The sequence below is a fragment of the Onychostruthus taczanowskii genome, unplaced genomic scaffold (assembly GCF_017590055.1).
Source record: "Onychostruthus taczanowskii isolate IOZ18803 unplaced genomic scaffold, ASM1759005v1 scaffold82, whole genome shotgun sequence".
NCBI lineage: Eukaryota > Metazoa > Chordata > Aves > Passeriformes > Passeridae > Onychostruthus > Onychostruthus taczanowskii.
In genome coordinates, this window is record NW_024506112.1 from 3,601,281 (window position 1) to 3,611,102 (window position 9,822).

The 9,822-nt window shown below is 42.6% G+C and overlaps 1 protein-coding gene across 4 annotated transcripts; it reads right to left on the bottom strand.

Annotated features, from left to right (window-relative positions):
• Window positions 1-600: 600 nt before the first annotated feature.
• Window positions 601-8,013, bottom strand: TRMT10A (tRNA methyltransferase 10A). 4 transcript variants are annotated; one of them, XM_041424469.1, is made up of 8 exons: window positions 7,969-8,013; window positions 6,564-6,861; window positions 5,416-5,578; window positions 4,939-5,010; window positions 4,423-4,497; window positions 3,251-3,400; window positions 2,588-2,693; window positions 601-1,298 (listed from the first exon to the last, which is right to left on the bottom strand). In XM_041424469.1, the coding sequence occupies exons 2-8, from the start codon at window positions 6,830-6,832 to the stop codon at window positions 1,132-1,134; spliced, it is 1,002 nt and encodes a 333-aa protein (XP_041280403.1). In that variant the 5' UTR covers window positions 6,833-6,861; window positions 7,969-8,013; the 3' UTR covers window positions 601-1,131. The 4 variants fall into 4 exon arrangements, with proteins under 4 accessions (XP_041280403.1, XP_041280404.1, XP_041280402.1 ...); XM_041424470.1 differs by lacking the exon at window positions 7,969-8,013 and adding an exon at window positions 7,788-7,962; XM_041424468.1 differs by lacking the exon at window positions 7,969-8,013 and adding an exon at window positions 7,541-7,774.
• Window positions 8,014-9,822: the final 1,809 nt, after the last annotated feature.

The window sequence follows — 9,822 nt, forward strand, 5'->3', positions numbered from 1 at the left end:
AAGGCAAATCATACTTGAATCAGCCCTCTGACTGCAGCTCAGCAGAGAGGCACACTTAGGATGCCATGACCTCAAGCTCTTCAGGCATGAGAAACCTGTGTGAGAGCTGCACTTATTCAGGCACTGCAGCTACCTGGCTATTCCCTGGAGAAGAAAGGGATAGGCAGGCTCACAGGGCTGAAGCAAAGCCTCACTTCCAAGATGTCCACTTCACTACTCTGCCACAGCAGAATCAGAACATCCAGCCAAGACTAAGACTGACTTTTTTTTTTTTAAAGGAAAAATATTTGATAGACAATGCAATACACAGAGGATCCTGTGATTACACAGTAATACTGAATCTGAGTGACCTGTAAGGAAGAGTTCCTCTCTCCTGGTGTTGTTCTGAGGCTGTGTGATAAATTTTGCTGAGAATACAAAGAAATAATCAAAAGAGATTGAGTCACCTCAGTGTGCACCATGTGCCCACCAAGGCACATGATTTGCACCTGTGCTAACACCCATCCCTCTCAAGCTCAAGTATAAAGCACTGGCTTAACCCCACATTCATACTTCACCTACTGACCCCAGCTAACTAAACACAATATAGAAATCAGGCAGTTCAGTTGTTTGTGATTGTCTGTTGAGATGCTCAGGAAAATCAGAATTTTTGTTTTGAGTGTTCATGCACAACTTTGCAGCAGGCACTAGTGGTACAGGTTTTGGAACCAAAGGAACACTTGTCATTCATTGCTTTTAAGAAAACTTATGAACAGAAATGGAGACAAGAATGTATACATTAAAATATTAACTACTAATGTTCTTGGCATTTACACCCAACTTGATATGTATAAAAAATAACATTTAAAAAATTAAATTAAACAGCTTCCCTCGGAAAAAATAAATGCTGCATTAATTTCTTCTTTTTTTTTTTTTTTTTCTTTTTAAAAAGCTATTATATTGAAGTTTCAGGGTAAAAAACCTGCTTTTAACTTAACCCTTCATGCACAGAAACAGCTCTGGGACTACCAAGCACCGAGACAATTCAGCATTACAAGGGCCACAGGTGGTCTTTGAAGTAAAACTACTTCATGTCCCAGTTTTATTCCCTGAACTGCATGTCTTGTCCTTCCCATCATCCAATTCTGAAGCCTAGTTGCTGTCCGAGTCATTGTCTTCATCTTCTTTTCCAGACAGAGCATGTGTGGATGAATCATTAGCTTCTCCCAAAGGAACAGCCCCTTTCCTCTGTGGCAGCACACTGAAAAAGGCCTCCTTCCAGTCTCTCTTCTCCAGGTATGCAAGGATGATCTCAAACACTGCAACATCAGAAAAGCCCATCAGCTCTTTTACAGGGAGGTAAGTGAATTGCTGATAGCAACACACCCCCAAATCCATCTTTACAGAGGTTTATGTGCATTCTCTTGTGGCACCTTCAGAGCAGAGCTGATGAACTGCAGGCAGGAACAGACACTGCAATTCTGCCACTACTGCAGCCTGAAGTCAAGCACACCCCGAGTTTCCAGCTGCATGACAACATTTCTCTCAGGGACTGAGACAAATACTTCAGTCTCACCAGTGCCTTCTGTAGGCACCAATGCTTTCACATGTTGGACAGGAATCCTGCTGTGAATGCACTTTAATAAGGGTTTTGACCCCTGCTATAATTAGCTCTTCCTTTCTATATAAGGCAACAGTGAAAGATCAAATTTTAGGAACATGTAACATCTTACAAATACATAGTGTTTGATAATGTGAAGTCCCGTGCCATACTATATTCTCCTCCATGCTTAAATAATCTTTATTATCATGTAAATGCCAGCCTCATTAATATGGCACTTTCAGAAAATAAAGTTATCATTGAACAATGTGTTACATAAAAAAATACACTTGAAATAAAGCAAGGTAAGATAAGCTAAAGAATGTGCAGTGGGACACAACAAAGACTTTGACACCATGTCAAAAATTTCCATGAAGGTCTGAGTAGGCTCCATTTTGCACGTATTTTTGTATAATGACACTGAAAGACAATCTAATAATAAAGCTAAAAGTTTTAAAGGAGCAGGATTCAAGGCTTGGTTAAGCAATTAAATACTTCAGTCAGAACCAGGAAATCAGGTAAAAATACAGTTATGAAAGTTCAGTAGTTGGAGCACTGCTGATACCAACTGAGGAAAGTCTACAGGTACTGAGACAGTTACTGCTGAACAAAGCTGTTGAAAGAGGTGAAAACATCACAAACATTCATCCTCCCTTGGCATAAAATGTGTACCCTACTATAAAATACAAAGTCGGATAGTTTCCAGCATTTTACTCACTTATACAGTAAACTTGGAAACAAGACCAGGATGGTAAGAAAGCCACAAGTAATCCTCAGAGAAGCCAACATGATACAATGTGCACTTCTAAATGGCTAAGACACTGTCATTTACATTTAACCATATCTATAATATTTAAAGGTCAGTGTATTCTGAAGGCAACTAAATTCAAGAAATATCAACATAATAAAACAAGGTTTAGGTATCTGCACTACAGTGCAGAGGGTCAAATGGTGACTATTACAGGTATATTCTAAAATAATATAATTATTTTATGATTCAGAACTTACCATGATTGACAGCTAACACTTTCCGACTGTTCATTTTGACAAAGTTTCCAAGTGGGAGCTGTGCATGACCAATTCCCTGCTCTACAGCTTTTCTGTAAGTAATTCCCTGGGAAAAAGATACCAAAACAAGTGGATTGAGAATTACTGTTTCAGATCAGCCCATACACATTCACTACAAGTATCATTTTCTGGCAAGAGTTTTGCCTAGGCTGCCATGATGTTGCTTTAGAAGTTGGTTGCAAAAGAAAAAAACTTAACCCCATTGGACAGCACCTTCCTCAAGGGCTACTACCTCTAGAAAACTCACTACTTTCTATATATGTCACACTGTGACCTGTGGTCAAAAGGATTGTAAATGAAACCTGTTCATGCAGCTGCAGCTCTAGAACCATCAGCTGCTGCCTGTTTTAAAGGAGCTTATGTTAAAGTACAAAGTTATTCAGGTTGCAGTCACTCAGTATTTTTTCAGAGGAAGAGTAAAGAATAAGAAAACTCTGGAACACAAGCCACTGCTACCACTACAAGTGTTTTTCACATTTCTTCAACATTTTTGAATTCTTTTTTGAAGAAGATTTCTCATTATTATGTTAGTTTACACCTGAACAGCAATAATGTTCAATAAGGTGCCAAAAAAAGCTGCAAAGAAACAGACCCACAGTTTACCTTGTGGTGATTGTGATCCACCAGTCCTCCAATCACATAGGCTTTCTTCTCATCAAGCTCTCTGAGAACATCTGGGGAATCTGAGGTAAGATATACTAGGTCTTCTTTCTTTATTAGTTCACTATAGTGCTCTGTTCTAATTTGGATATCCTCAAAAAAAGGTAGTTAAAAAAAGTTACAGTCAACTGATGAATTGCTGGCCAAGCTTTACAGAACCAAGATGGGACTGGCAAAATAAATCCAACAGTATGTGGTCATTCCACATTCCTCCCTTCACGTTCAAATACATAGCACAGTGCAGATTGATTTTCTGTGTAAACAATCCAGTCCCTAGAGCACTGACTTGTAAAAATCAGCAAGAAATTTTCTGAAACCCCAAAAGAACTTTACAAATCCTTAAGCTCTTGTGATTCCCTTCAAACGTTGTCATGTTTCTCCTATGGATTCAAGTAATTTTCAAGTCCATTAAGAAAAGTGAACCCAGAAGCAAACACTTAGTTAACATTAATTGTTCAGTAAGAGAAATTTATGCTAAGCTCTCATGAAGCAGCTATTGCACAAGAACTGCTGGAAACAGGACTGCTTTTATTTGTTCTAAGTGCTCTTCCTTTGCAGTTGTTGAAATAGTGGCTTAACAGGGAGCCACAAGGAAAACCAACATAAACCATGAGCTTAACCATAAGAGAAGCTACTTCTCTCCAGAACACTTCACACCTGAGAGGCAACGTGATGAAAGTGAAAGTGCACACCACACTTCACACCTGAGAGGCAACGTGATGAAAGTGCACACCAGAGAATCACATCCCAACTGGTAAGTCTTATCTTGGACATGGATAAAGGAGCACTGTCAAGACAGACTGCTGGAACTGCCTAAATCAAGGAGTCCTGCTTAGTCTATCAAGAATAGAATTTGTTCAATAAAAATAAGTGAAAATGGATCTGTGTGTAGTTTTTCAAGCAAAATTCAAATCTAGATTCAAGAGAAGCAGTCTTTGGCTTATTAAAGTTAAATCAATTACAAGGACCAAAAAGCTACACTTTTTCAAATATACTATTGCTCACATGTATTACAAAAACACACGTGGAAAAAAATCATGTTCTTCACAACTAACAATATAGTTAACAATTACAATCAAGCCTTTAACTTTTTACAGAAATACTCAATTATTCACCTTCCAATTCACCCATCCTTTGTCATTTTCATTCATGTTGGTCTTCAACTGTCCCCCATGGCTGGTCAAGTAAAACTTCAAACAGAACAAACAAGAGGTACAAAATACAGAAATGTCAATTTGCCACAATCTGTTTCCTCTCTTTCCATCCTTAGCTATTAGCTAAAACACTTCATATTTTTTAGATGGAAGTGGTACTAGGACCATATTCATATGTGATATGAATGTGATATATCACTTAGTGATACGTTTAAAAGACAAATTTGGACTTAGAGTGACTTTTTTAAATATCTGCCACAGCTAAAACCAAGAGTATCAACAGCCTCTTACTGGTACGCCTGGACCTTTTCATCTGCATGTACATACTGTTCCATATACAGGAGTATATTTATAACGTGGGTGTTTCAATAGAAGTAATTTTCTTATGGAAGAGGCAGCTTAAATGTCTTCTTTTCCTACTACAGTTCTCATGTTTGGTACTTGGCAACAGTCAGTGTTCAGTGTGTTCAGACTTACCTGCACAGGATGACATGCCTTGCGGTTTTCTGCGTAACATCTCTGAATCTGCTTGTGAAGCTTCTTAACATCCTGTACACAACACAGTTTGTTTTTATTTAGTCCTTCATACAGACCATCACAAAACGCTTTATCATGAGCCAGTCAGAAGCTAAAGAGAGAAAAGGGAAGCTTTTAACTGGCAAAAGAGACTACTCAGAGAGTATGGGCAGAGAAAAAACGCCCATTGTGAAGGGATTTTGCTGACTGGGAGACACACACATCTTCCACACAGGTGTACTTAGACACCTCTATGCATGTGCATGATTTACATTATTCTAGGGAAAAAAATCACAGGGAGTTAATTAACATACAAAATTAATCTGAGGAATCAAACAGGTGACAACACTCGGTCTGAACCCATGGGAAAATCCTGCGAACATACAGTCTATATTTAAGAAAATTAAATATACCTAGTTAATCTGAAGTTCCTTTTACCTTTAACACCATCAGGTCATCAAAGCTGCAGTCCACGATGAGGCGAAGTGTGCTAGGAACAACTTCCCTGCGCATGCACTTCCTGTCATTCCCCTCACTACTGGAATCCAATTTCGACTGACGTTCTAGTTTTCTCTTCTGGCGTTTTTCTTTTCGTTTCTGCCTAAGTAAACAAACAAATCAATCCTCAAAAAGTGCTGCCAAGTCTGCTGAGGTACTGTGCTACGCACACAAATGCAGACTTCTAGGACCAAAGCAGTTGTCCTGTGACTGTGATAGTTTAAACTCAGCCTGTTGCTGCATTTGTGCCACACTGAGGCCAGCACAAAAAACAACCCACCTTTGTGAAGTTATGTAAATACCTACAAAGACAGACATCTGACACAAATTCACTCAACTAACTCAACACTGAGAGTCTCGTGGATTTAAAGGTGCTCTGAGTCAAGTCTTGCAACAGAACTAGCCAAAAAGTGGTTAGTTTACACATGAACAGCAATCACAGTATCAGGATCAGAATGAGGAAGACAATTCACATCCTGTTTCACTGAACAGTTTTTCAAAAGGCTTCTGAAGAAATCGTTCCATCCTCCTGTCCTCCTGATAGGAGCAGGCACTTGGCAGATCAAATTTCAGAGACAGCAACAACCACTGTCTTGTGAAGGAGCACCTGGCAGTCAGAGGGATAAGAATAAACCACCATCAGTGCATTTGCAGATGCACTTTCTCTCAACACAACAAAACAGAAGCTCTATATAAGTCAGCGTCACTTGTAGCACAGCACTTCATGTGTCAAATGTAGCTGCTTTTATTGAGTGTCTTTGTAGGAATCTCAAGTCTGACAGCACCAGGAAAAGAGGAACAAGGCCACATGTTCTGTCTCCTTCCTGACAAATGAACAACATGCACGTTTGAATCCCTCCTGAAGCTGAGGAACAATTCCAGTACAAGGAGGGGATGCTTACCTCTACAGCCTCCTCAAGTGCAGGTGAAGTAGCCTGGGGCTACTGCTTTAAACCTGGTGTGGGAGAAAACTGGTTCAACTGCCTTGATTTGATGAAGCAATTCACAAGCACATTCTGCCGGCACGTCGTTATTATTAGCACTAAACATTACAAGGGAACCTCGGGAAGCTGCTTTGCAAACCATACCTCCGTAGATCTTTCTGTTCTTCCCACTGCTTCTGCTTCAACAGCTTCTTCCTTTGCCTCTTGGACATGGACTCAAGGCATTCTTCCTTGCCTGGGCCTGCCTCCAGTCTCTCTACTGGATTGTCATTTGATTTCGCCTTTCCTTCCACATCAGGAACTTCAGGGGTATTTTCCATTGGCACCTCTGGACTGTCTGTGGGTGATTCAGATGACATTGGCTTTTGGCTGGATTTTCTGATGTGTTTCTCAACACATGCTGGATATTTCATTAAAAGCAAGTCTTCTGCTCACCAATTCTCTAGGAAACAAAGTAATATGAGTGTCATTAACAAGATGCTCAACTAGAACAAACACCACTCAACACTTACTATAAGCCTGAATAAACAATAAGAGAAGGCCTTTTTTGTTTGTTTAAAGCCTCTGCAAATAGTAACAGAACATTCTAGAAAGGTTATAACCTGTATTATATATAACCTAAAGGTTATAACCTGTATTATAACCTAAAATTCTGCCGGCTAGATCTACAGGTAGTGAATAGTTTCCGATTAAAAACTTTGCAAAAGAACAAAAAAAGCATAAAATTAGAGAATCATACTGAATCAAATGTAATAGAAAAAAAAGCACTAGCAGTATGTGTACACAAACACAAAAAATTCAAGACGTATCTTGCAATATAACTACAGCAGCATATTACAGAAATGTAATTTTAAAGTGACTAAAGCCATTTGGGGGGGAAAAAAGCAGTGTGAACGAGCTGTATGCCTTCAAAATTTATTTTTATTTCTCCTGGAAACAGAAGACACTGGACAGTAACAGACAGTGGCCACTGTCAGTAGACAAACACAACAAGTAAAAGGATGAACAATTGTTATTCAGCAAAACACTCTCGGTTCAAGTCAAGTACAATTATAACCACTCCTTTCCAATGGCAAGCACGATTTTTCCGCCCTAGCAGCTCCTTTGTGCTCGACACCTACACAATTCCCCAAGGACAACTTCACCGGAGAGCACTGCATCTCCAGCAGGCAGGAAACAGCAACCCCCTGGCTTCCTGCAGCGGCACCAGAGACAGGAAACTCACAGGACACCACAAATCCAGCGCAGGTTTTGCTGGCACATCCCGCTTTCCCTGTCTGAGGGCGTTCACACCACACCGAGCCCTGCGTGCGCGTATACAGGCGCACAGACAGACACAGACACCCACATATATATACACACACGCACGCAAGCACACGTGTATCTGTACAGGGACACGCCATACGCCCCTCATGACTGCAGAAGGCCGGGGCGGGCCCCCGGAGGGCCGTGTCCCTCCCGGCGGCAGTGCCGGGCGCGGTGCGGGCCCGCGCTGAGGGCCCCTGGGGGCCGCCATGTTCCCCCCCGCCCCCCAGGGGCCGCAACGTACCCGCGAGCCGCCCCGCGCGCGCCCGCCCGGCGTGGGGAAGGGGCGGAGCCGCGCACGCGCAGGCGGGCGGGGGAAGCGCAGAGGGGCGGTCACGTGAGGCCGCCGCGCATGGCGCCCCCCAGCGGCGGGTGGTGTGAGGGCGCGCGTGAGCTCCTCCACCCCCGGCCGTGGCTGTGGGGGCTCCGCGGGGATAAAGGGCAGAGAAAAGGAAGAGAAAAGCTTATTTTTATCTGGTGGTTTGATGGCCCCGCTGAGTTCAGGCAGGGGCCAGCGAAGTATTTTTAGCTGGTGGCATTCCTCAGGGCAGATTTGTATCTGCAGAGGTCCCGGCAGTGCCGTGCTCCCTCCGCCCCCGCGGGAGAGGGACGCGCCTTCGTGCTTCCTATTTTTAAAGGCCACCGACAATTAGCTTTTTGAACTGCCGTGTCAATGCCCAGCGAAGGGCCGCGTTCTTTCGCCGCCAGATAACTCCATGAAAGAATGCTGCCCTGTTACAGGAGTCGGTTCTGGAGACTGGGATGATATTCCATGGGAACAATGTGTTTTGGGCAGCCTATGTGGATGTCTGTTTGCCCCTGGTTAACGAGGCACACAAAGTTAGCAAACACACGAGCGTGCGCTACCATAATCCCCTTTCCGTGTGCGCCAGTGTTTATCTCGGGTTTCACTGGTGCCAGATATACACACTCGTACAGTTTTAGTGCTGGTTTCAGGTTCGCCGCAGCTGTGTTGCACTCACAAAACTGTGCGGTGTCACTATAGTGAGACACCGACCTTTCAACTGCTAATGGAATTTAATATTTGCTGTAGTATTTGATCTAATTTGTGATTCCTATTCAGTGCATTACTTTAAAAATAGCTAGATTTGCATTTGCTGGGGTCTATTTAAAACCTCACTCACGTTACTATTAATATCTTGACAGGCCAGCATCATAAAAGCCCAAATGCTCCAGTCTCTCTGTGGAGAATCCTTTGGTGTTTTTTGGTCACTGAAAGGCAGCAGATGAGTTACCGATAGAAGCCCTTTTTTTGAAAAAAGCAAAAGACATCTGACAAAGTCATGTAATACTCAGTCGTGCTTTTTCCTAGAGTGAAGAAACTGCTTACGCAGTTTGTTTTTCTTACCGTGCCCTCTGCAAAGCGTCAGTATTGCTCATCCAGCCCCGTGTCCTCAGACACCAACAGAGCGTAATGCAATGTTTTCTGAAGTCTGCCAAGTGCCAAGTGGTGACAAAGTGAAATGAAGAACTGAGTGGTTGCAAATATTGAGAAAGAGCTGTCTAAATTTCATTATTTTTATAGGGCCTTAACGTGATCTTTTCAAGATGCTGATCCCAGTGGTGAGTCACCCTCCCCCCCAGCCACAGAAAGAACTAAATATTCCACAGCTTAAAGCTGCAGCTCAAGAGGCAGACTATGGAGAAGAAAACAGATACTCAGGGCAGGCTCAGGTGTGGGCAGTGACATTACTCCCTGTGGGCTGGGTCTGACCGCAGCACTATTGAGGAAGGCTTAGGGTGCAAACTGGCTTTGGCCAGGGGCTTGGATGGGTATCTCTGACCCCTTGCCCCCTGTGGCAGAAACAGGGGGTCTTATTCACCCAAAGCCTGGGAGCTGGGGGCACACGGACAGCAGCTGAAGGGCAAAGATGCGCTGGGGTACTTTGGTGCTCACACCTGAAGGTTTTGAGTTGAAAAGCAAGATCTTTGTGCTCTTGCTTGAGAAGAGAAGGCAGAAAGAAACATTTTGTTGACCTCAGAACATGGGAGGAAATCTCATTAGTTTTATTAGGCTGTATAAAGATATGAGCCCTATAGTTTGGACTCTGGAAAATGTGCAGCAGCACGAATACTT